Below are 26,491 nucleotides of genomic sequence, written 5' to 3'. Positions count from 1 at the left end.
AGAGAAGCCGAGGAGAGATGAGATTGTCACCAAGGAGACCAGAGAAACAGGGCCTAGTTCCGGGCGGGGGGCTGTGGGGAAGGGGGGAGGGCTTTCTGCAAGCCCCAGGGCTCACACAAGGGGCTCAGCACCTCCCCTAGCCCCAAGCTACCTTCTCCAAGTGCCCAGCATCCCCCTGCTAGGCTGAGGGGGAACAAAATCCAAAACCAGCGAGGGGACCCATACCTTTCTTTCCCTGGTGCAAGGCTGGACTGCTCTGTCCCCCATGGCTAATGATCTGCAGATTTCACAGGACAAAAGGCAGAACCCAGCAAGCAGCTCCACTGGCAACTGCTCCCCACACAGGGGGGGACACTGACCTGCCATGGGACAGCAAGAACAACCCCCAGTACTATGAAGGAAGCATTGGATATGGCAAGGTGGTGGCACAAACCCTCCCTGTACCAGAGCCTGGTGAAGCAAGGACAAGCTGCCCACATGACCCAAACAGGTCAGAGAAATGGAGGAAGATGGAGGCCAGGAGAATGGCTGAGTGTTAAACTTTAATAGAAATCCTTGAGAAACAAAGGGAAAATAGAGAGCAGAGCCCAAGAGAAGTGCACCAGTCTGCAGTCCCCACACACATGCTGCAAGTCACTTGGAAGAGCTGAAAGCCTGGAGAGGATGCTCACTTGCAGCCCTACTGTCCTCATGACACAGTAGAGCCATGCTGGTAGCTGTGGTCTCTCTTGAACAGCAAGCAATGTGCAAGCCCAAAGTTTCTCCCAGACCCCAGGGCTGGGGGAAGGGCAGGATGTTGGCACAGGCATTCAGAAAAGATGAAAGGGGTCAGTTGAAAGTCCCAAGCCCTGCTCCTTCCAGAGAAGCCAGGTGGTGGACGTGATTTTTCTCCAGGGGCCAGGATGCAGCAGGGCAGAGGCAGCTCCCAGCAGCTCAGGACAGGAGCACAGAGACAACAGGTGAGCAAAGGCTCAGAGATGGGAAGGCCAGGCTGACTCCAAGCTCAGCCAACTCCCACGCAGCAAAGAAACCACCACCACACCAGGCTTCAAGAGCAACCTAGGACAAAGGCCAGACAAACCCCACTTGCCCAGGCTTTGCTATTTGTTTTAAAAATGGAAGTCACACAGCTCTCCTTTTTGCACAGTAAAACATTCCTCTCTGAAAACAACCCCACAGGCAACTGTGCAGCACAGGGGGCTCCCAGTCTTTATTCTCCAGAGCCAGCTCCTGTCTCTTCCTTTGAGGTAGGTTGAGGTGTCTTCAAGAAGGGATGGCAGCTGCCTGGTCACATGGCCAGGGTGGTGTCCAAGAGGCTACCATCAGGTTTCTGTTTGACTCCACCAGTGCACATGTTGAGAGGTAAGCCCTGAGTAGGGCTGGGCTCCAGGCTTCTCGTGGGGTCCTCACCAGCTGAAGGGAGGAGTGTGCTGCAGGAGAAAGGAGACTCCATTCTACTTGGGGACAGTCAGAAAGGATCCAAAGGGGCCATGGTGCAACATTCATCTGCAGTATCATTATACACAGACTCAGAGATAGGGCCTGCCAGGCTTACCTACTCAATCTCCCATTCCAGGCAGCACCGCTTTATTGTCACAGCTTGTCCTATTCTCTACTTTGGCTCACCCAGACCTCAGTCCTCCACCCTCCTGCAGGATCAGCAGCACCCACTTTGCAACCCAGTTCTGCTTGGGGAAGCTGGCAGAGTGCATCAGATCCAAAGGCCTCGCTGTTCCCCCTGGCCCATGCTGCCACTGAGAGCCTCTGCTCACTGCTGGCCATATCAGAGCCCACCAAAGCTGTGTGGGTCTCTGTCAGTGTGTCCTAACCATGACAACCCCAAACATTACCCAGTCTGACTGTTTCAGGCCTCACTCCCATCTGAGCTGAGCATACAGTGCCAAGGAGGCATGCCCAGTCGCATAGACATTCCAGCCCCACCAGCTGGCTCTTCAGAGAGTGTAGGGCTGGCTTCAGAGCCTGCAAGCCAACCTCTTACACTCCTCTTAAACAAAGCTGCTTTCCCTGCTACCAATTCTCTGTTAGGACACCAGTCCTAAAGTCACACTGTGAACATCACACACGTCATGGCCAATGCAAACTCACCTCAGTCTGCCCAGTTCCAGTTTGCTGAAGCTATTCCATTGAATGCTGCTTTTCTGGGGGAAGAAAGACTTTGGCAATGACCACTGCAGGACGAGAGAAAGACAACTGAATGGGTATTTAAGTCATGGCAAAAATCCCTCAAGCTTGCTGGGCTCTGCTGTAGGCTGCCGTAGTGCACTTCGGCTTGAACTGCCTCACAATGCTGTGCATCATCACTGTTCCCAAAATAGCAAACAGAGCATTCCTTGCTCTCTGCTTAATGAATCCCTCTGCTGTAAGTGGGAGCAATGCATCTCGAGGTCAAAAGAGTGGGTTTCTTTCACTGGATCAGCCTGCTGTAAGGCTCAGGAGTGACAGAAGGAGATGGCTTCCTCGCAAAAAGGAATAAAGGGTAGGCCACGTGCCAAATATGCAGGGCTGTGCCCAGTGCACCTGAGGATATTCAAGTGTAAAGTACTTGCAGATCTGATATACTGGGTGGACTTTGTGTTGGTGGGAGAGAAAAAAGTGCTCTTTTCCAGACTCCTGAAGGCCTTGGCAGAGAGGGAAGAGGAGGCCAAACAAATAGGGCAGGAGACACAGGAAGCAGAACATGCAGGATCTCTGCCCAAGCAACCAACCACCTCTCCCCTAGCTCACCCACAGCCATACACACCATCTGGGCCAAATCCGTCCCTGCCCCAGTGTGGTATCCTTTGACACACCAATTCTTCAGTAGCTCCAGACCTGAGAAGTGACACAAAAGACAAGAAGCAAGAATGAACAACCGAGTTAGCAGAGAGTTAAACCTTCCCAGCTTGAGGTATGCAAGTGAACTCACTGTGCAGTACATGCTATGCAATAACTGCTGGAACACGTGCCTGAGCCCCAGCAAACAGGGGGTAAACTGAGGGCGTTCACCCTTTGTTCAAGCAAACACCAGTGAGTGCCAGCACGTGGGTTGCTGCAGTGCCTGCCTTCCTCCCTGGGAGCCAGGCATGCTGTGCAGCAGGCTCTGCTAAGCAGGGAAACTGGGACAACACGAGATTTGCCAAACTAGACCAAACTGGATGTCCCCCAGAGCTTGGTGCCTGCCAAGAGCAGTACCTGATTTGGGCTGCACTGGCGAAAGTTCTTACAGTGCAAATGTAGAGCAGCTTTGCTGTCAGCAGCCCCTTTCCCAGAGGAGGGCAGCTCAGGAAACCTCCAGCTCGCACAGCACCTCAGCTGCCAATTCCCAGTGCATCACTTTCTCCCTGCATGCATGCATTCAGAGCTTGACATGGGCTGAGGTCTGCTCTCCATCCCTGACAGAGGGCAAGGCGGGAACAGACTGAGCCCAGTAGTGCTCTGAGCGAAAGGGACAGACACATGTAAGATGTACTGGTCCTGAGCACTGGGAGGTCACGTTGAAGAAGAGCCAATTGTCTGACTGCACTGATCAGGCTCCAGTTCCTCCAAGGCCTCCTCCTGCCTCCTGCTAGCTGTCACATCTACAGCAAAGCTCCCTGCTCTCTAATAATCTAGAGATCTTGAGAAATCCATGACTGTTCCCTTCCTGATTTATTTTCCAAGAAAGAGCCACAGCACAAGCTAAGGTGCCTTGAGATTTAAGAATCAGCAGAGCAATGGTCAGGAACTTGACGCTGTCCAGCTGGGGTTACTGTGGTTTGCTACACGATACCAGCCCTGGCTATAGGAGAAATCTTTGCTCTCCAGCTCTGCTCCTCAGTGCCCTTTCAGCAGCAAGCCCCAGAACCCTGGAGAAAAGGTCCTGCCCCAGCTCTGTGCACTAGCCTGGGCTTTGCATTTTGCTGGCCAGGGAGAGAGAAGGGCTGTATGGAATACACATGAATGGGAAGGGGCTGGGAGAGGTTGGGTTTTGCTCAGATGTGAAAAGTAACGAGGGGGCAGAGCATATCTGCTCGCTGGGCTCCTTCAAGGAAGCTGAAGCAGTGAACCAAGACCCTGGCCTGAGCAGCTAAGTTCAGGGCAGCACTTCAGTGTGGATGATGACAGGATCTTTCTTTCAGCTGACAGGAGAGCATCCAGCAATGGTATTGGCAAGGCAAAGGATGACACATGCTGACAGTGCAGCTGGAGAGGCCTATGAAGTTACTGACTCTCTGTGAAAGACTGTTACATACCCCTTTGATATCTGCTTTAACACCAGTGAAAAGTGACAAAAGCTTTTTTTTTTTCTATGCATGACAGCCATGCTAGGAACACATATACGGTTACCTGAGTTGAGGGCTGGCTCCTGCAGAAGCCTGTCCAGCTAGATCAGGTGCTGTATGGAGGACCCTGAGCCAGTCTCTTTTCTTTTTATATTCTCTAACCCCTTACACTAGGCCTCACCGTCTCTCTCCTAAATAGCCTCTCCTGCTGCCCTGATAGAGACAGCCCTGGGTGAGAAGGAATCGTTCCAACTCGGCTATACCTCATTAAAGGATGTTTTTTATTAAAATACAGAGTTGCGTCCTGGAAAAGTCAAAATGATAACTAGAGTTCTAGTGCTTAGGAAAAATTTGTCTGTGTGCATGCTGACAGAATTAGAAAGCAGCAAAAGACCATGGAATAGGCCCAATTTTTGATTCACTTCACAGATCACCTGTAAGGAGCAAAGTCCAATGACTCCAGATGTTTGTCCCACAAAAGAGGGCAAAGGAAAAAAATAAGAGCCCAGAGTTACAGGCAGAATCCCAGCCTGCTTCAGCCCCATGGGCTTACAACTGCTGGCGCTGCATTTACCAGAGCAGTGACTGTGCCAGGCCCACAGATCACAGTTACCTTGGTGTTTATTCAAGTAGTATTTGATCTCCCACTGGGTCACCAGGATGTTGAAGTAACGAGGCTGCTCGAAAAAGGGCAAATATCGCATGGAGATGTGGGTGGGGAACACCCGCTCAAACTGCCCACGTCGGGAATACTCATCCTCTGTCTCCACCAGGATGCGAACATCATCTGGGGTCAGGATGTCCAAGACAGAAGAATAAAAATCCTGCAGCCAAGAACAACCCAGCGTCAGGGAGAACTGAACTGAACATTTGTCAGTCCCCCATCCCATCTCCTCACTCCTCAAACCCTCTCAAGGCAGAGGTGTGTCTGAGATCTCTGGGACAGATGCCACATAGAAAATGAAGAAATCCAGTGGTGACACCAATACTGCACAGAGCCGAGAAGATCCCAGTTATGTAGCTCAACCTCTCTTACAAGCACTGCTAGGTGGCACACAAGGCAAGTTTCCCCTGCTAACCTGCACAGAATCATCATGCAAAGGCTAAAGAGCTGCACAGAGATACAAGGAGGAACTGACTGCTCAGACACTGTCTGGGGACTGGGGGGCAACATGTCCCTCACCAGGTGCCTATTTTAATGCAAAGATGAGTCAGTGCAGCAGTGGTTTAAGCAAACCAAATTTATTTCTGACCAGCTGTCCTGTAACACACTGGAGCCCAAGTGCTATCCACCTCTGTGGACTGTCCCCATAGAGGGGCACAATCTGGAAAAGGACAAGTGATAGACATGTGGGACAGGTTAGGACAGTGGCTTGGCAAGATGGCGAAAATATAAGAAAAGATTTTGTCATACCTGGTCAGGTATCTTCTGTGTCAAGTAATAGGCTTTCTTCATCTTCTCTGCCATGAAATGCTCAGATGTTGGCTTGGGCTCCTCCTTCAAAGCACTGCCCATACTATGACACAAGAAAAGGTACTAGAACATTTAAGCAGAGAAGACAGTCCTCTCATGGCACAGCTGTTCCCAGCAATTCCTGTCAGAGCAGTAACACACTCAGGAAGATGCTGTGGAGGAGAGAACTCTTTCTCCAAGGATTTCACGAGTTCAGAGACCAGTGATGCACCCACAGCCTTGTACATCAGCTGAGGACCGAGGAAGGACTTGAGCAGGGGAACAGGGAAGGCCGTACCAGTTTGTCACTAAGGCATTTCCGTGTTCCTTCATCCAAAAAGTGAGCCATCACCTCACGCCCATACAGGATGCAAGAGGGCCAAAGACACAATGTGGCATGATTCACAGCACTTAAATCTTGGTGGGATCTCAGGTTTACATCCTACTTGGAGCACAACTTCCTAACTAACAACAGGGCTGGGGGCATGAGTACTCTATATTGATGCTGTGCCAGGAAGCACTCTTGGATCAAAAACTTCCTCTTGCAATATCCAGGAACTCACAAGACTCAAATTCAGCTCCAGCTCCACATGCCACAGGAAATCCAGGCCTTCTGTACAATCTGACCAGCAACCATCTAAACTTTCTAAGCACCCAGCTGGACCATTTAAGGATGCCATCGTCTGATAAATACTTGTACAATACCTTTTAACACTTACAACAACATAGCTAATTTGTTCTGCTGCAAAAATAATTAGTTGCATGTGGAGCTAAACAGGGAGTGCAGAGCCTTGAGGATGTGCTGCGTGGTGCTTGGGGAACATACAGATCTACTGGACCTACGCCCATATAAAAAAAACCCAAAAACCTTCACATCTTCCCCAGGGCAGGAGATTCAGTTAAGCAAGCTGGCTCCTGGATGCAGAAGCTCTGCTAATGCATCAGCAGAAACACATTAAGGTCCCCTTAGCACCTCCCTTGCAAGCCACAAAGGAGCATGTGATCAAAGAACCACAGATGAGCTGGCAAGAGCTCCCTGGCTGGAACGGACCTATGCTCCAATCTTCTCCCTTCACTGAAGGCACAGCACAGATGGAGGCCAAGAGACACATCTTTCACTGTGCCCACACATCACTGCATGTTGGTGCTCAACCCAGCAAGCTGCAGGGAACAGGACTGGTTTTCACCACCACTGTCAGGTTTGAAACCAGTATAAGCTCAAGCTGTGAGGAAACAGAGAAGAAGCAGGGACCCAGCTGTACACATGGCCAGGAATTAGCCTTGATGCAAGAAAGAGTCATGTCAACTGCAAGGTAAGACTGTGTACACCCCTATGCACAGGTCTACAGCCTCTGACACCTGCAGTCCAGCCTAAAAAACAGCCTTTTTAAAATAACAGGTGCCCCTCTTGGTCAAGGTAGCAGCACATCAACCCTCAAGTAGAGAGTCAGACAGCCCCAGCACAGCCAGCTATTCCTCCAAGCAAACAGAGAGCAGTGTGGTTCAGCATCCAGTTAGTTCTGGCATGGGGAAAGAGAGAGCATCATTTGACTAACTGCATAACAAGCACGAATTCCACTGGACTCCCTCTTCCAACTATGCACCCACATAGAGGGAATAAATCCTTCTGACCTGAAGAGCCCACAGGAACCAGATACCCAGACAATGATGCAAGTCCCTCAGAGACACATAGCTAAAGGATCAGCAAGCACAGGCTCTCAGCAACATAGAAATCAGAATTTGCTGGGCTGCAAGCACTCCCTAGATGAAATCCCCCAAGAGAAAAGCCCGTCTCATTGAAAAAGAAGGGGGCTGACCTGCAAGTAGTGCTAGTTCTTGTCTGTGGCCCTGAGGCCACACTGTCCGTGCTGGGAAGAACAAAGCCAGCGAGATTGAGGAGGTCCCGGATCATCTGACCCTTGATGCTCACGTCCAGTGGGGAATTGGAGTGGAGGCTGTGGGGAGGAAGCATCACAGCAGCCTGAGTGCGAGAACGGAGACACTGAGCCCCATGGCCTCAAGATCACTCCTTGGGTTAATACTGACTAGGGTACAAAACCCAGCCTGCCCCTCGCCTCACCACGGACACCCATGAGACACTGAAAGAAAAACCCTGACAATAGCTCTTTGAATGGGGGCTCCCCACCAGAAACAGTTAATTTTTCCACCTCTTCCTCAATTTTCTGGAAACCAGCAAATCCATCCCCAGAGCCCTGTGTGGGACCACAGATCAGTGTCCATCTTATGCCCACCCATTGTGGCAGGCAGGAGGGGTACTCTGCAGCTCCAGCACTGCCTGCACAGCCGACACCACAGCCGTGGGCCATCAGCAAGCAAGGAGCTGCACACAAGGCAGTGGAGCTGCTGATCACTTCTGCCCACGCAAAGAAAAAAATCTCTACCATCACCCCTTTCCTATGTGACACATCCCTCCTTGGTCTTCCTTTTTTAACATACTCTTCCCTAGCTCCAGCTGGAGCATGCCCAGCAAAGCTTTCTGAGCTGCAGATGGATGCTGCTTTCACAGACGGAGAGGACTTTGATTCCTGCAATCTGGAGAGCCAGGCTTCAAAGCCCACAGTCTTTCAGCACAAGGTGCAGGGGACATCACAAGCCAAATTCACTTTGTGGGAAATGAAAGACCATCATCCACTCTGCAGTGGCTCAGAATGTGCTTTACCTTGGGGAAATGTTGACCTCTAAGATCCACGGCTTGAGGTTTTCATCCAGCATGATATCAAACCCAAACAGCTCATGGCAACAGTACGGCCGCCGCACGTACATCTTCACCAGGCTGTTCACGTAGGGCTCAGATCTGGAAGCCAAGGAGAGAATGCTGGTGTCCAACAGACAGCAGAGCCCTGGCTGCTCACAGCACACGCTGCTGGTTCTGGGAGTGCATGCGGCCACGTGCTAATGGAGCAGGTTGGCTCAGAGACCGAGGCAAGCCCCTGAGCTGCTGCTGCACTATGTATGGATCCAGACCTGCATCCTCAGAAGCCCTGCTTGTCAGGCAGGATCCACGTCTGAACACAAGATCCATCTGGCACCAGGGGACCTTTTTTTTCAGGCCCCCTGGCCAAGAAGGGGAGTGGGTGGCAAGCTGGGCAGTGTCAGGTTCACTGCACCATCCTGGCCTCCCCTCCTGCACTGCAGGCAGACCCATACAGCAGCATGAGCATAAGTAACAGGATGAAAGGAAGGATCCAGAGAGAAATATTGAAGACAACAGTGGTGGTAGCATCTAGATTAGGAGCAAAAGGACGAGGTTGAGACAGGACCAGAGAGCCAGAGGGGTCAGGATGCATCCCACAAATAGCCAACAGAGCAAGGGGTGCTAGGACTCACGCAATGATGGTTTTGATAACGATGTCCTTAATCTTCTCCCAGATGGCCTTGCTATTAACTCCTTTCTGGGTCAGGTAGCTCCAGAGAGCTTTCAGGGCCCTGGGAGAGAGAAAGCAAAGGTGGTAGCTACGTAGCCCTTTGCTGCCCAGCCCTGCTAGGGGAGTGAAAACAGCAGAGAGCAGCCTTGCCAAAGCTCTTACCTGGCACAGCCATTTTTCTGCCATCCTCAAACCCCTCAGCTCCTGGCTGCTGCCTTCCCCAGCCTGGCCTCTGGTTTTGTAGGCCCAGGCTACTAGAAACATGTATTTGTCAGAGTTCTCCCAGCACTGGAGTAATAGGTACCAAATTAGCACATGAGCAAGGTATGTCAGGCCCAGATCTTTTGCCTCCCCCTCGGTGTCCTCAGCAAACCTCCCCTTCCTGCAGGTCTTCCCCCGCAACACTTCAAAGCAGCTCAGCAGGAATTTAACAAGACCCCCGTAAATCTTTTTGCTAGAGCCAGCTCACTGAGCCTTTGGGGGTGGAGGAAAATGTCTGAAAAATGTGGAGAACAAGAAGGTAGGGGGGAGCGTCTCTGCTTTTACAGGAGTTTCCCACACCACACTGAGCTCAGCACACAAGGATGCTCAGATGTTACTCAAGTGAGACTGTGTGGCTAATGGCCAGGAATCCAAAGGTCACGCTTCCTGTGTACAAAATGGAATGGATTACAGCCACTCTCATCTTCAACATGGGAGCAGCCAACCCTGACTTGTGTGGCACTACTGAAAGCCCACACAATCCCACCTCTGTGGGATTTCACCTACTGAAGGACAGCAGACCCTTCTCAAAGTCCCAGGTGAGGAACAGATCAGCAGGTCCACGTCTGAGAAAGCAATCCACCTTCTGCAGCTCCCTTTGAAGTGAAGTAGCCCTGTCCAGACCCATGAATTGAGAACTCTATCCTGCACTATTTTTAAAAGAGTTCAAACGCTGCTGTGGAATCAGAGACAAGTGCCTGGGGCCTTGGTTCAGCCCACTCATGGGAGAGCAGGGAACAGGAACTCCTGCAAGATGGCAGCCCTCCCCCTAAATGCTTAGAAGTGGCACTGCTGCTCCTCTTCACACTGAGCAGCACATAAATTATGTTTTGCATCAGGACTGTCCCTTTCCCTCCACAGGGAAGTCAAGAGTGAAATAGGCAGAAGCTCCTATCTAGCCAATTTAAGCATCACAGTTACTCAAGTTCTAACAGCAAAAAATCAGATCCCATCCCATCACCCCAGCAACAGGGCACACAGAGGAAAGAGCACAGAGGAGAGCAGCATTGGAAGCAGGTAATGTAAGACACAGGCAGGACAAACAGCAACCACAGCCCAAGCAGAAGACAATATTCATCACAAGCCAGGGAGACCATCCAGATTTCATTGACACTAACCCCTATTAAAATCACTCTGCTCCTCCAGTTTCTCCAAGTGAGAGCAGAGATACAGGAAGTACTTTCATGTCTGGGGTAAGAATAATGAAAAAATGCTGACTTAACAGGGACTAGAAAGAGCTGCCCTGTGCCCTAAAAGCAGCACCTACCATTTGTGTCCCTGGCAAGCAGTCTCATCTGAGTTGGGCTTGTACTCTGTGTTCTTCTTGTTCACACTGTAGTTTGTCAAGTGCATGAACTTGTTGCTGAGGCTCTTCATTGAGGACGAGTACCTGAAGGAGGCAATAGGAGCACGGTCTGAGCTTGAACTGGATGCCCCCAGGCCCACAGGGGGACAGAAACTCTGTCCCTCTCAGAAAACTCTTGGCCTCTCTTTCCTGTCCCTGTCCTCATGGGCCCAGAGATGATGGGACAAAGTATGAGACACAGAGCAGGCTCCTTGAAGCAGGGGGATGCAATTCTACCCTCACAACATGCTTTCACAGCATTGGTGAGCAAAAGCACTTATGTAACTGCAGCAGCCTCAAGCAACAGTCAAAACCAGAAGAAACATCTGTTTCTGGTATCCCCTCATGCAGTATGAAGCACAGGCACTGTATTTCAGGAATTGCTTTACTCTGAGCTGATATTGCCTTAGGAAAAGTGGAGTAACAAAGCATCCTCAGATTCCAACACCATCACCTGCAGTGAGCCCCGTGTTTCCAGACTGCTTCCTAAGTAAGTGAGCTACAGCTTTAAACATCAGCATACACAGGGCGACTCCCTCCTGCCCCAGACATGGTGGGTACCATGGCCACGCCCCCCTCAGTGCTGAGGCAGCCCCCTAGCACCACTCTCCTGCTCAACCTACTTGCAGCTAGCAAAGCGAACCAAGCCATCCTTGAACAGGTAGACCCTGAGGGGGTCATAGCAAGTGACGTAAACGTAGATCCTTAGGTCGAACTTCCTCCCGCCAATGAGGTAGGGCTTGTTCAAGTACCTGCAGAGGAAAGCAAGCACCAATGGAGAGTTATGACTTCCGTGCACAGGAGCATCTGTAGCACATCTCAAAAGACCTGGCAAAATCAAGGATCCATATGGAAGCCGTTCTGCGCAGCACTTCCAAGTTAATTGCATCACAGGCAAAATGAGAGAGACAAAAAGCTTTCCTGTGCACAGAGATCCTGCAGCACAGGAGCAGTTTTCCCTTCTGCTCAGTTCCATTTTGAAGAGATTTTCCCTGGCTCTAAGGCACAGTAGATTTTCCACACCCACAAGACTTATTACAATATTCAGGAACATCTGAAACATGCAGGGGGCTACAGTTTGATTCAGTGAGCAGAAATAGTTGAAAATTTTCATCCAAATAATTTGATTATTCACCCTAAAAGATCATGATTTTCCACTTGAAAGCTTATCACTTTGCACAGGGAGGACAAACAAACCAACACAGAGCTCCCTACCTGCCAAACACTGGACAGTTTTCCCTCCCTCACAAGAACCGTCCTAGAAACTATCCTCAAAGCAAGATGAGCTACTCCGTTTTTCTCAGAAGGGGAAGCAGATTCTGAAAATCCTGTTATTTCAAGAAAACCCTCTGACTGACACCCACAGACACAGAGGCTCTTAATGACCCATTCTAACTTGGATAAGTACAAATCTTTGACAAATGCCACCTCCTCCTTGGGGCTTCTCTTCCCACTGTGCTTGTGGACACTGGGTAAGGTTTGTTTGCCTTCAAAGATACCAGAACCCAGAGTGCAAAGCAGTGAGAGCAGAACCACAACAGAGCTGAAGCTGATCACCTGCCATACAGAAGTTCCAGAAATCTCGTTAAGCCAAATTGAACCTGAGACCTCAAAAATTTACACAGAGACAGCAGCATTGTGGTAAGTCCAGATGCAGCTGACAGAGCCAGACTTCCAGCAGCAGCATTAGACCCAGACAGTCAGGAAGTTTCTGGATGCAGATCAGGTGCATCTGCTCTACCACACAGTGGCCCAGACATGGCTAGAGAGGCTGGACACTAGGAGGTGCCAGGCAGTGTCAACCTTGCTTTCCTTCACTCACCTCTGTACCAGCAGCGGTCTTTTTTTGGGGAGCTGACTCCATTTGTGGATGACCTGGATACCAATGCCTCTTGCTGATGCTGGCTGCAAAACACAAACAAAAAGAGATCAGATCTTCTCTCTGCAGCTACAATGGGACAGAGGACCAAATTCCGCTTTGCACTTACTGGTTTCACAATCCATTTCTGGCTGCTAGCTCCTTCCTCCCATGCTTTCCTGAGTAATTTGATGTCCTGGGGCAGGATGAAGGACTGGGGAAAGAAGTTAAACTCCTTCTTTCCACACCGAGCCTGCATCTTCAACAGGTTGCGCCACAGACGGTCCTTTCTCCCGATTTCAAATGAACCAGGGAAGTGGTTTAGCTGGAAAGGAACCCAGATGTTGTGATATCTCACTGCTTCCCCACCTCCCTTGCACACCCCTTGCTGCTCCCTGGCCAGAGGATACATGCTTTCTGAACACAGTGCAAGATAACAGTCATTGCCTCCCTGCCAGGATTGCACCAAGACAGGACCCATTTGCTCCTGAAGCTTTGCAGGGACAAATACCTGCACAGTGACCCATGCCAGGTACAAAGCCAGCAGCTGCCATCTCATCCTTTCTCATGTCTGAGCATCTGCAAGACACTAACCCTCAGCCTTTGAGCTTCCTCCTGCAGTATCCTCCATTCCAGTGGTTTTCCACTTTCTTCTAAACAGTATCCCATGCGATAGCTCTGGGGACTGACAAACTTGTCTTGCAAGACAAGAACAGGGCTGGAGGCTGTTAGCTTACAAACCTGGATGCCGTCCTCAAGGATGAGCAGTTTGTAGCATCATGGCCCTCCAGAACAAATATATACATGTGAGAGACATCAAACCCCTGGTCCCTTGCATGTTCTCCAAGCCACAGGCCACTTCTGACCCTTTTGTGATCCTCTCTGGCTGTGCTGTCATGGAGAGTGCTGGCCCTACCGCTCAGTTGTGCCAGAGGATTAACTGCTTTAAGCAACAACTGAATTTAGAGGAGTTCACAAGTGAGTACAGCTTTGCCACAGCCTGAATCTGTGCAAGAGCCACCCTCACAGCAGGGATGTTCACGCAGCTGTTCTTGTCCCTTGGACTCATCTGACAGCATAGCAATGCCACGTGCCACACTCTGGAAGGGACACTGCAGGTACAGCCTGCTCAGCAAGCACCTGGCCCTGAAGAGAGAAGCACCCAAACTGCTCCTAAACATGCTCTTCATGCATGTGAAGGAGGTCATCCCAAAAAATCCTCTACCTTCTGGTGCTCCTTGATGGCTTTGAAGCCAGAAGATTTCATATGGTGGCCCCAGCAACCCAGCCAGTCATTGTTTTCTGCAGGAAAAAAAAAAAGTCCATGACTGAATACCCTGCTACCCATAAAGCCATCTTAACCCACTAGCACCCCATCTCCTGGGGCTAGCAGAAGTATGCCAGGGATGCTGCACAAGAATAGCACAAAGCACTCACACTGGCTACTGCAAAGGTGCCAAAATAAGCCTCCTTCACTGTAAGTGGGATTCAGTTAAGCAGTAGGGTCATATCTTTGCAAACATGATTGTTGCAGGTATCTGAACAGACAGAGGGTCAATGGAATTACTTTAATTCCCCCAACACCGTGGCCTCCCTGCTTTACAGCTGGAGAATCAAGCAGTCAGCTCATCAGCACTGCACTGCAGAGGGACATGTAGGACTGTAAGACAGGTTTTACTCTGTCCTGCGTGTCCCATTATCATACCAAAATGGTCTGTGCAGAGGTTTCCCAATATGTGCAGGGGCCCCATAGTACTGCTAGATCACACTCCAGGGTATGATCATAGCTGCAAATGCTCACTGCTTCCACACTCCTCCTACACATCTCTTCAACAACAACATCTCAGCCCTGAGAACATGCTCTGTGACTTCTCAGGCAGTGGTCACAGAGCATGTCTTCCTCAGCTCACAAGAACAAGGGCCAGCAATGCTGGAGTTGGCACCAGCTGACTGCCAGTCTCCTTAGAGTGGTAGCACCATCTGCAGGCACAGCTCAAAGCAGTTGAAGCACAGCTCTTGTTTCTCACGTGCTGTGCCTCAGCTTCTAACAACCCAGGAGTAAGTCCTTGCAGCCCATGCCATGGACAAGCAAAGAGGGAAGTCAGGCTTTTCCAGGACCCACAGAGATCAAATACTGTGGGCCAAACAGACAGAAACGAGAACTCAGCATCCCGCAGTGCTAAGCCAGTATCACTCTTGCTCTGCTCTTCAGATGCTTTCTTGTGCTTGTGGGCTGGAGGCAAGGGAGGACATGTGTCAGATGCTGCCAGCCTTCCACAACTTACTTTTGCTGACTCTGAAGTGGGACCTGCTAATGGTTTGCTTCACTATGTTTGGTGTGACTGTGCACATTTTCCATCGCAGCAGCTTCCTCTGCTCCCACGGCAGCTTTTCCACTAGGAAAGCAAAAAGATAAGGACAGAATGAAAGCAAACACAGTATCCGGGCACAGTATCTGTATTCTACAGCTGCACCCAGAGAAATTATTACGGTTTGCAGCACAGGCACCAGGCATCCAGAGAAGAGCACGTAGATCCCCCTCACACAACTAACAGAGCAGAAAACCCCACATCTGGGGGATACCCAGAATGCTGGAACATCTGGTGGCAGACTGACTCAAGCTCCAGACTGCAGAAGCAGCCATCATTTTACTCCAGCACTCTGGATGTCCCAGCAGTACTGCCGGTTCTAATCACAGGAGGGGTGAAGGGGAGCTACTGCCAGCCAGCTTCTGGCTGTGCCCTGGCACTGCTGCTCACTCTCTGCTCTCATCCTGCACAGCAACAGGGCCCAGCTCACCTGCCTCATCCCGAGTACTGAAGTAGATGGTTGGAGGCACATTAGGGAATAAACTGCAGACAAGAGCTGGTTTTAGCTCTTTCTCCTGAGCCTCAGTGGGCTGGGCCAGGTACTCGACACATTTCCTAGGAGAGATGAAGCAGTAGGCAGTTGGTTAAAGGCAAAATGTAGCACAGGGAGGAAGGGGGAAGCCTGAAGGAGGCTTGATCCTGGTATCAGAAACTTGCATCATTGTAATGTGGTGCAAGCAATGGGAGATAAGGTCAGTAACCCAATTTGCATCAAGGAAGGGGTAAGCTTGCCACAAATGCACATGCCAAGTGTTGTAACCCCCACAGGTTTTGTGTTTCATCAGGGCAAGGGGTGGAGATTGTTCCTAGTCCACAGGAACAAGGGGTAGAGAGGCAATACATATATGACTAAGCTGTTGTAACCCTTTTAGTTTTGATGTGTTCTGGGGAAAAGGGCTGGAGTTTTCCTGACTGTATATGCACCTTCTTACCACAGCAATCCTTAACAGCTGAGAGGCAGAATTTTTAACATACCTATTAAGGTTGTGAAAACATTAAAAGTGGAGTTTATAATGAACATATGTACAAATATATGCCACTGCAATCAGTAGAAGAAGCCACACCAGAGCAATCCACTAAGGAACAAAGAACAGCAAAGAAAACAAACAATACATTGACTGCAGTCCCCCAGGACACCCCAAACCTCACTGAGGGGACTGTTACCTGCAGCAAGGGGGTTGGAGGCCAGGACAGGGGAAGAAAAGGTGTTTTCCCCAAGCCATTTTATTTTATTTTCAATACCAGAATCTGTAATTACAAGGTTTTTAATTGACAGTAAATTATATTAACATCCCTTGGCACAAAAAAAGATTTGCTCACAACAGAGGGAAGGCAGCAGACAGCTGCAAAGGCTTTGAAGCCAGCCCAGTGCACAGCCTGCATAGAGAAGTGGCCACCATCCTTTCCTCCCCACTGCAGAAGCATTTGCCCAAGTGCTGCAAAGTCTGAGGCAGCCCCGGTGCAACGGGCATCACATGCTGCAAGGATAAGATCCCATTGCTGGATGGGCAAGGACAGGTCCCACAGAGGTCTGCCAGGAGCCTCAGAGGCAGGGCTCAGATGAACACAGGCAGACCAATCATACTGACTGAAACCTCCTTCCAAAAGAAAAACCCAGGCTCCAGGACTCATTTCTAAGGTGCAATGCTGACACAGAAGACCCCAAGGAGCTTTAGCAATCTCTGGCTCAGGACACCTCCACTCTGCTTCATCTACAAGGAAATGACAATGCAAGAGCACAGTTTAATCCAGTGAACCTAACCCAGCAACTGGCAGTGGCAGTGAAATTAAGACCCGTTTTGCTGGGGTGGATGCATCCTCAGCACTTTGCAGGCTGCTGTCTTCGGCAAGAGAGCTAAGCAAAAGAGCAGCTTTTTTCTGCAGGGTAGGAACTCATTTTGGCTGGGAAGTCTGTTGCTATCTTCCCTCCATTTCCCCGACACGCTACAGCTCTCCCATCACCAGGAAGGGCAGAACTAGACAAGTCTGAGTAAAGATGCCAAGCACTATTTACAGCTACTAACCTGGACACCAGAGCCACAGAGCCAGGGGTTGACACACCAGTCAGAGAGGAAGCATCTGAGTCACCTGCAGGAAGGGACAGACGAGTTTTGTCTTGGTGGGGAATGAATGCACAGTTAGAAAAGGAAGAAAGCAGTTTCCCCAGAGGACAGACCCTGTTCAGCTGTCCTAAGTCCTTGGATCCTGGGTTTTGCTCACTAATGAGTGGCATGAAAGGCAGGGCAGGGAGGGTGGAGCTGACACCCCCACACTGAGAGGAGATGGGTACATTTTGGAGTGGGACAGAGGTAAGCCATAGTCTGCTCCCCAGAGGAACCCAGGCAGTTCCTCCTCACTGTTACATCACTTTTGGGTTCAGCATTTCAGGTCATCCTGAAATGACATCGCGAATGTAAAATAGGAAGGTAGTAACTGCGCTCACCCCCAGCTCCGAGACAGCCCCCACACTTCCCACCTTGAAAGAAAGAGCACAACCCTCCCCAGGAACCAGTACTCACTGTCCTCATCATCATCCTCCTCCTCACTGCAGCTGTCACCCAGGCCATCAGGAAGTTCTTCCTCCACTTCATCCTGGGGATGGCTGAGCTCCAGGGGTGACTGCTCAGCAGTGACACTAGAACTAAGGACATCACATCAGGATCAACACATGCTTTCTGTGGACCAGAAGCCATGAGGAAGTATGAAATAACAGGGCAGGGGAGTGACAGCACTGCCCTCAACAGTACTGATGTACCAGTACTCAGTCTAAGCTAGGAAGATCCCAGGGCATCCTAAGAAGGAACATTTTCCAGAGCAACCAGTAAGCAAGAGGCACAAGGACACCTTCTCCCAGCAGGAGAGCAGGAGCTACATATCCTTGTGCCCTCCCTGTCCTGCAGCAGCTCCACATTCTTTCAGAAACCCCTCTCTCTGCCTAGGAGAGTCTTGCTGAGTCTGGTTCAACAGCAGGCTTCAGCCAACATATGCTCAGAGCCTGACACAGCAGGCAGGGCAATGTGACTGTGACTGTGTGGGTAATGAGCTAGAAATGCCACACAGCAACTCCAGGCTGTGGCTAAAGGAGAAGATGGGAGGGCTCAGAGCCACCCTGAGTGCCTGTGTGAAGCTGTGGGTGGGAGGAAGGCTCCCTCCACAGCAGGATGCCACAGGTGCGTTTTGGTCAGGGATGCAGTCCATGGTTACCCTTACAGCCACTCCCAAAGTGCCCAGTGCATTTGCTCCCAACACACATAGGCACAACATCCAGCTCAGCCCATCACGGCCTCCCTCCTTCTCCTGGCTTTACTTACTCAGGCTTATCCGGCAGCGCAGGCGAGGCCTGCTTCTCCTCTTCCTCTAGTTGGATGGTGGACACCTGAGCTGTGACTCTGTGGATAGCAGCAAGGGGTGAAGGCTCTGCTCTGGCCACCCTGTCCCCATCAGGGGGGCTCAGCCTGCTCACACACCGGCTGTCAGCCTTGTGGTCTGCAGAGCCAGCACGCGAGGCCAGGAGGCGGGCGCTGATACGCTTAGTGCAGACAGCAGCACCCTTGGTGCCTGCAGGGCTTGAGCTGCTGCTAAGGCGATGGCCACCCACCTCCAAGTTCAGAGGAGTGATGGTTTCTTTTGGGGTGAGCTGTGCTATGATGTGCTGCCCCCACCTGCTGTTGCAGTGGGACAGCCTGCCCACATTTGTAAGGCCAGAGCTTTCAGCTTTGTGTCCAGAGCCATTGCATGTGGCAGTCTGTCTTCCCAGCTGCTGCACAGCCTTTGTGAGGCTGATCTGCTGCTCTTTCTCTTTCAAACTGTGAGCTCTCCTCTCAGAGTCCTTCCATGAGCACTGGTCCTTCCTGAGGACTGCACTGCTGGGCTCACAGCATCTCACAGAGGGAATTGTGGTTTTCTCCAACACAAAGTCACTGTTTTTCATTGCTCTGTGTACCAGGTTGCTGTGGGAGCTGTCTCCATCTTTCCTAGAGTGGAGAGATGAGGCAGCAGGGGCGCTGTGGGTGCTTTTCGCCTTCTTGATTTCCAGAGACTGCAGAAAAGGCACTTTAGAACTGCTTGGCTGTAGAAAAGAGTTGCTACTGAGCACTGGTCTATAGGAGCTGGAAGCTTGCTGATCTGAGCTAAGGGCAGAGCCTTTCACTCCAGTCCCCGAGTGCTCCTCAACTAGTGCAGGCAGCAGGCTGGGCTCCATCACCGAGGAAGCCATCACACTTCCCTCAGCAGAGCTGGTGTTCTGAGGGTTTTGGAAAGGAAACCCACAGGACTGGGGTTTGGGGCAGGACCTCTGGCAGAGCAGAGGAATCCCACCCGGGTCCAGGCAGGACTGGGCTGAGGGTGGGCTCAGGAGAGCATCTTCACTGGGGTGTGCATGGCTTAGTGACGGCACACACAAAAGGCAGGATTGCTGCAGAGGGATCCCTGAGGGCAGGAGGCTATAACTCTGGAAAGCACTCGCATTCTTCTTCTCTGAATTCCAGATGGGTTTCACTTGCTGCTGAGCAAGGTGCCAGGTCTGGCGTGGCTGAGGTCTCCCTGCCAGAAGGGTGCCTGATGTGAGCCCGATGCTCTTCTCCAGTTCAGGGCCCAGATCAGCGCGTTCTGGTCCTGCAGAGGCCATGTAGAGCCATAGCACACGAGGCATGAGCGAATCACTCATCTACAGCAGCATCTTTGCTGGCCTGAAACAAGACAACAGCATGAAAGGCACTGTTATCCCAGCAGGAGGGGAGGAAGGCAAGCTGCTTTCCCTGCAGGATGAAAAACTGTGTCTCTACCTGCTGAGCTCCCCGAGAATCTCCTAGAGGAGACTCCTAAAACAAATCAAAGGAAGAGCTGGCATCTCACATGAAACCAGAGGATGCAAATAACACGTTAAGAGGGCCCTAAGAAAAGTGCCATCCACAGGACAGCTTGCACCCAGCAGACACACAGGAGTGTCTGGCTGCCAGCAAGGGTTGCAGGGTAGCAGCCACAGCACAGCAGCCCTGGCTGCAAAGAGAGGCCACCTGCCCCAGACCCAGCATGGCAGACAGAGTCCAGTCCCACATGTCTGCATCTCCAAACTGCACCGTGTGCTTCACCACCAGCTCTCCTGGCTCCACTGCAAGCCCCAAGACATCTGCTTCTTTTTCTTCTCCCCACCCCATAAAGTTTCAGCTCCCAAGGTGAGAACCTCAGACCTTGCTGTTAAAAATAAAATACTTCTTACTGTGTAACCCCATGGAGGGCTGAGGGCATCCCAAAGAGATCAGGACTCAGAAAGCAGCAAGGAGCAAATGCAGAGCAGTTCTAACATCAACACCTCAGTTTCCAGCAGAGACCGGCAGTACAGCACACACACGTTCCTCCCCACTGCAGTCCTACAGAAAAGTCTCTCACGAGGAGCAACAGGCAGATCACAGAGATGCAGACGTGTCCTGAATCCTCCTAAAAGGAACTATTGCATCATGACTGCAAGATCCTCTCACCTGAGGAGAAGGGAATGAGAAAACAAACCATGTGCCAGGTATTCGTCTTACTTTAACACATGCCTGGAGGGCCCCTCTGGATGCAACCATTATAGGAATTTGTATCCCAAGAAGGCTGGCTGGTTGGTTGGATTGCTCTTCCACCTTCCATCCAGCTCTCATAAGCTTATGTATTATGGGGGAAAAAATGTATAAAAGAAAGATAAGCAGAGCACCAACTCTCATCTTCTTAGTTTTTTTGCACTGTACATATACCCTCCTTTCTTACCTGAAAACCAAGCCTCGGCTGCAGCAGTTATAAAGTGTAGGTGGGAGACCCTAACATCGCTCTGACAATGACAGAGACTCACAGCCCCAAGCTGTAAATCATACCCTGGTCTCCAAGAACAACAGGTCAGCAGCATCCCAACCAGAGGCTACACAAGGTGGGAGCATCCCATGCAGGATCCTATAGGAGCTGTATGTCCTCAAGGAGAGCTGCTGCCCTGCCAAGCTCTGCAAGCAAGTGTGAAAGGGGCCAGGTCTGTTCCACACCCATGGCTACACCACTTATTAGTGCTTATATAGCCATGCAGAGCCCTCCTGATGAGGATGGGGCAGCTGCGTGGCTCCGAAGGGCCTTCAGGCTCTGGAGATGGGAATCCAGTCCCATGCACCCTGCAGAACCAAGCTGTGCCGCACTACCCGATCACTGCCCGATTCGCAGCCAGCAGCAAACCTGGCCATGTTGTGACATTCACAGCGATTAGCACAGGGCAAAGAGGCTGCGGCTCAGATGCCACCACCAGCCCGGCTCAAGTTTCCCCCCGTGAAAAAGCGAGGGAAGCGTGGCTTCCACACACCCCTACCCCAGGTCACAACGCGCGTCCTAATTACAAGGCAACCTGAGCACACTAGCAATGTGAAAAATCAAAATAAAAATGTAAGGAGGTGAATTAAAGTCTCTCCACTGTCCCTGTCTAAAGGTGACTGTCACTGCAGCGCGACCTCCTGCACTGCTTGCCCGGACACCGGCTGCACTCCCACCCGGCTGTGAATGACCTTGCAAAAGCAGCGTGCAGGGAAAGCCACCTGCACCTCGTCTCCACCGGCTTTACAGCTATCAGTGGATCATCCTGCTATAAAAATAAAAGTGACTTGGCCTAATGAAGCTGTAACAAGCGACATGAACCCTCCAGCCAGCTTAGACACAGGCATGAGTGTGCCAGCAGAAGCTCTGTGTGACCCTGCTCTGGAGTAAGTGACAGCCCTGGCACAGATGTGACCAGCACAGGGGTGCTGTCTGCAGCCAGGGTGAAGGTCTGGCCATGGCACAGCCCCAGCCACCACTACCTACTCAGCCAGGACTGGTTCCCAGCCACAGAGTGGCAGAGGGAGACAGGCAGAGCTTGTCCTTTTCCAGAGAGGTTTTGCAGGAGGGCCTCAGAAGCAGCTGGGCTAGCACGGAGCAGGGGTGCACTGGAGGCAGTGGTACAACAATAACCACCACTGCTTCCCTGTGGAGACACAGGAGCTCAGAGGCAGGGGCAAGGAGAACAAAAGGAAGAACAAGTCCCCACACTGAGTAGGTCAGGACGCACTCAGACTGGCAGCACCAGTTGATGCTGCCTGTCCTTTCCCCCATCCATCCTCCTGTGTGACAGCACAGCTACCACTGATGCCTGCCTGCAGACTGGCACCTGCCCTCACTGCAAGGACAGCTCAGCAAAGCAGCTGTGGAACGATCAGGAGCATTGGCAGAGACAGGGGCTCCTTCACATGCCACAACATGGACACAACAGGACAGCAGATGCCACATCGCTGTGGCTCTGGGCATGAACCAGGGGTTCATGGGGTTACCTGCCCCAAGGTAACCTTACTGCTTACTAGGAAGGGAAGTTTCTTCTTTATGTTTAACTCAGAGTTTTGGGGTGGAGCAAGGTCACAGCCTGACGCAATCCCTAGTTCTGCCAACCCTACAGCAAAGGAGCTCACAACAGCAACAAAACTACACTTGGAAATTTTACTGTAGAAACATGAGCTGGGAAAAGCCCAGGGTGAAGTCACCAGGCTAGAAATCAAACCCAAACATCATTACTAGTAATTAATGGATTTTGGCTTGGACTTATTGACACACAATACAGAGGCCAAAGTTGTCCCTGCTGGAGTAACTGTACAGCTGCACTCACAATTATTTCCCTAGCAGCTTTTATTATCGCAAGCTTCGGGTCATCAGCTGGAGCCCTGCCACAGCCTTTACGAATGTCACATCCCAGGCATGTAGAGACCAACCACCACGTGCCCCAGCCTGTGTGCACCCCACCAAGCTTCAGTGAAGTCCCTTCCTCTAGCCCCAGGCTCCCTGCAGCATGTGCTCCTCTGACGGCAGCTCCTCACAGTTCTGATTTGAACAGGAAAGGACGAGACCATAAGAGCCTGGGTGTGCACACCATCTCTCCATCACATGAGTTTGGCTGAGGAGGTTATTTTAAACGCAGCTGTGGTGACATACTCAAAATAACAAGAGCTTGCAAATGGATGAGCTGCAAGCTGACCTGATAACATGTTGTCAGCCCAAAGTCACAAGAGGGAGGGGGGAATCAGACAACTGTGATTTGCTATTTTTTGCTATGCCATTGCAGGGAACAATTTCCCTTCCTTAGGAGTAGAAAGAATAACATTTTTTTCTAAACAAAAGCTGAGTTCACACCAAGTTCCTCTCTTGCAGCTCTGGTGTTTTCGACTAAGGCTTGCACAAGCAAGTTAACAACAATGCAAAATAAACAGATTTAAAAACCAATATACATTTCAAACTAAGGGTTTGTAGCCCTTCAAAAAACCCTAAAAAGCCTTCAACAAGATCAAGTACATTGATTCAAAAACAATCAACTGAGAGTGCCTAAAGCTTCTCTTACACCTGGTAGCTAGGTACAAGCTCTTGAGTTTCAACAGCAGGGAAACAATCCTCACATCAGCTCCAGGAAGGAAGTTGCCGCAAGTACACTCAGACACCCAGACAAAGCAGCACCCAAGGTCACAGAGTTCAAGCCGAGGGTCCTGCTGGCCATGAGAATAAGTCCACAAGAACAAGACAACGCAGACAGCTTGGCTACCACAGAAATGCTGGCAGCACAGAGACCAACAGCCTGGCACGCTGCTGTGCCACGCCGTTGCAGCTTCCTCTCAGCTCCAGCACACTGTGCCGCAGAACCACGCTTAAGGTGCAAACACAGAGCCACAGCACAATGACCAATTCCTCTTCTAATCAAAACACCAAAGTTTTAACTTGGCCACTCAAGTCAAAATGCAGTGAGAAATCAGCCACTGTGGGGATGTGTCAGCAAATTCCACCTGCATCCCAGGATTACACTTGTGCCTGGCGTTTGCACGGGGGATGGACATTTCCATTCAGTGGCTGCAGCGCTGAATTCCACACTGAGCAGAACAGGCATGAGAAGCACATGGCTGCCCAAAATTACCCTTTAACTATGCACAGCACTGCCATGCAAGAAGAGCAGGGCAGCTCTGGCACACAATCCCATTCACAAGGTGGTGTTGAGGAAGGGAGGCAGGCAGGCTTCACGGGCACTGGACCAAGCCACGTACTTTCTCATCATCTGAGCTATGGGAGCAGCTGTACTGCAGCACAAACTGGAGCAGGGAAACAAGTCTGGGTTAACAGCAGTCAGCTAAAGCAGTTAGCGTTTTACAGCATTTTAGTGAGGAGGTCTAAAGCACCTTCCTGCAGACCCGAGTGACAGCAAACAAAAGAGGTAACACTCTGAACTGAGCTCCATGATGGGAGGAAAGGTACAGAATTACCCCATGAGACCTGCAGAGAGCTTGGCCACCAGCACAGGAGCCAATGAGGTGGTTAACACAGATCTGTCTGGTTTTAGGCAGCTTGGCCTCACAGCCTTTGGCACATAAATAAAAGAAAGATGGAAGACGAAGGATGAATAGTACAAGTATAAAATATCAACATGTAGCAAGGGAACATTGACTTCCCAATTAGCTCAAAACAGGCTGAGAGAGTTGGAGCTGTTCAGCCTGGAAAAGAGATGGTTTCAAGGGAGACCTTATAGCACCTTCCAGTACCCAAAGGGGCTACAGAAAAGCTGGGGAGGGACTTTTTACAAAGGCGTGTAAAAGGACAGGACAAAGGGGAATGGTTTCCAGCTGAGAACCAGTAGATTTATAGACATATTAGGAAGAAATTCTTCCCTGTGAGGATGATGAGACACTGGCACAGGTTGCCCAGAAAAATTGTGGCTGCCCCCTGGCTGGAAGTGTTCAAGGCCAGGTTGGATGGGGCTAAGCAACCTGGTCTAGTGGGAGGTGTCCTTGCCCATGCCCAGGGGTGTGGAACTAGATCTCCCTTAAGGTCCCTTCCAACCCAAACCAGTCTATGACTCTAGTATATCAATCCTTTGTCTGTTATCTTGAGACTTTTTTTATCTGAGAAATATCTGGAATTGGAATAAAAAGCTCCCAGGTCTGTCCTTCAGTATGTGATGAAGACCCTCCCATGTCTTGACTGGGGTGGGAAAGATTCCTCTGGAGGCACTGCAACCACCTCACTCCGTACAGCAATCTCCCTGGAAGCTGGGAGTGGAGCATAAACAGATTCATTTGGGAAAAAAATGCCAAATACTCACATACTTGGTGCAAGGGATGAACCCAAGAAATGCCAAGCAATGGCACCCAGGCAGGCCAGTATGGCAGCCAAAGCCCCCAGCCTGTGTTGGTGACCCAACCTCTCCATGCAGGCAACATTATCTAGGGACGGGAGCATTTGCCCCCCTCAGTGTTCTCCTTGAAGTGCAATCCCTGCTATGCTGAGAAGGGTCTCAGGCATGACAGAAGAGCAGGAGAGGCCAAAACAAAATTGTTTGACTCATATACAAGGGCTGTAGCACGAGAGCAATGCAAGGGCAGACAAGTTGCTAGATACAACCACTAAGAATCAAGGAAAAATTATTAGAAAGGAACAAAATTATTTAATCAGAACAATATGCTGTTTATTCCTCCAAACCAAGACCACCAGCCCTTCACACACATGGTCAGCAATAAGAAAGAGAAGACACATCTATAGAGTCATGTAGGGAGGGTTTTGATGTAGACCTACCGGGCTGAACTCCACTGCCCCTGAGATATCCACGGCCTGTCCAGGCAAGGAGGCAGCGGGCCGGCACAGCACTACAGGGCTTCCTGCTGCTGAGCCCTTTATTCTCAGGAAACATTGTCTCCTGGAGACATTCAAGAAACACTCCAGGCTTGTCTCAACTTTCACCTTTGAGACTCATCAGCTCTTTTTTAGACCTCCAGAGCAGCCAGACCAAGACCCTGGTAAAGGAATAGCTGGGCTGCCCCAATGCCGCGCCAAACCCCAGCTCCATCCCGAATGCTGCTCCAGGTGCCACTGGAGAGGCTGGCTGAGGAGCCGGCTCCTCCTCCTTCCTGCTGCGCGCCCGGGAAACACGCTCTGGGTCTTTGAGGACAAAGTCGCTACCGAAACACTTGGTCCCGCTCCGGAACAGGTGGTCAGGACACAGTCCCCAGAACGTCCCGACGCAGGGCACCCCCGAGCCACCACCCCAGTCCCCCGGGGCCCGGCCCACCCCAATAGGACACAAGGCTGGGCCGCGGCGACCTCCGCGGAGCCCTGGGCTTGGGCAAGGCGCTTCCTCGGGCCCGGGCCCAGGCCCAGGCCAGGGGGGTGCTGGGAGGAAGGCAGAGAGCAGGGAGGGCCGGGGGGGCCCCGGCGAGGTGGGGACGGGGAGGCAGCGGGGGGGACAGAGGGGCCCCCACGACCCAGGGGACCCTGGGGCGGGTAACCGAGAGGACACGCACCCCCCACGAAGGGCCCCGCTCCTTGGAGGGAGGCACAAGCGGTCCCGCCCCTCCCGTACTCACCGCCCAGCACGGCTCCCGGGGGCCCCGCAGGCCCTCGCGCCGCCGCCGCACCGCCCGCCGTTACCATAGAGATCCGGGGCGGAGCCGACACCTAACTACACCTCCCGGCAGCCACCGCGCCAGTCGAGACGGCAGGCAACCCGGACTACGCAGCGCCTCCTCTCGAAGTGGCGGAGACACAGCCG

At 51.3% G+C, this 26,491-nt stretch overlaps 1 protein-coding gene across 9 annotated transcripts; it reads right to left on the bottom strand.

Annotated features, from left to right (window-relative positions):
- Positions 1-530: 530 nt before the first annotated feature.
- Positions 531-26,418, bottom strand: TTLL4 (tubulin tyrosine ligase like 4). 9 transcript variants are annotated; one of them, XM_030453962.1, is made up of 20 exons: positions 26,307-26,413; positions 20,153-20,411; positions 18,246-19,622; positions 17,454-17,575; positions 16,959-17,022; positions 15,365-15,489; positions 14,851-14,961; positions 13,791-13,867; positions 12,696-12,890; positions 12,530-12,612; positions 11,331-11,459; positions 10,630-10,752; positions 9,064-9,162; positions 8,396-8,530; positions 7,533-7,670; positions 5,677-5,779; positions 4,876-5,086; positions 2,762-2,832; positions 2,107-2,189; positions 531-1,457 (listed from the first exon to the last, which is right to left on the bottom strand). In XM_030453962.1, the coding sequence occupies exons 3-20, from the start codon at positions 19,598-19,600 to the stop codon at positions 1,289-1,291; spliced, it is 3,393 nt and encodes a 1,130-aa protein (XP_030309822.1). In that variant the 5' UTR covers positions 19,601-19,622; positions 20,153-20,411; positions 26,307-26,413; the 3' UTR covers positions 531-1,288. The 9 variants fall into 9 exon arrangements, with proteins under 9 accessions (XP_030309822.1, XP_030309826.1, XP_030309827.1 ...); XM_030453966.1 differs by having other exon boundaries at positions 531-1,454; positions 26,307-26,412; XM_030453967.1 differs by having other exon boundaries at positions 531-1,430; positions 26,307-26,410.
- Between the last annotated feature and the right edge of the window lie 73 nt (positions 26,419-26,491).

Source organism: Calypte anna, chromosome 7 (genome assembly GCF_003957555.1).
Source record: "Calypte anna isolate BGI_N300 chromosome 7, bCalAnn1_v1.p, whole genome shotgun sequence".
Classification (NCBI taxonomy): domain Eukaryota; kingdom Metazoa; phylum Chordata; class Aves; order Apodiformes; family Trochilidae; genus Calypte; species Calypte anna.
Note: the sequence above shows the minus strand (reverse complement) of the source record. Positions and strands in the feature narration are given on the sequence as shown.

Bases quoted from the DNA above. Each gene is read 5' to 3' on its own strand.
- TTLL4 (XM_030453962.1), bottom strand. From the start codon at position 19,600: ATGAGTGATTCGCTCATGCCTCGTGTGCTATGGCTCTACATGGCCTCT. The intron at 9,163-10,629 runs GTAGGTGCTGCT...TCTCTCTCCCAG, and splicing joins GCTTGCCAGGGACACAAATG to GGCCCTGAAAGCTCTCTGGA. The intron at 2,190-2,761 runs GTGTGTATGGCT...CTCGTCCTGCAG, and splicing joins GGACGGATTTGGCCCAGATG to TGGTCATTGCCAAAGTCTTT.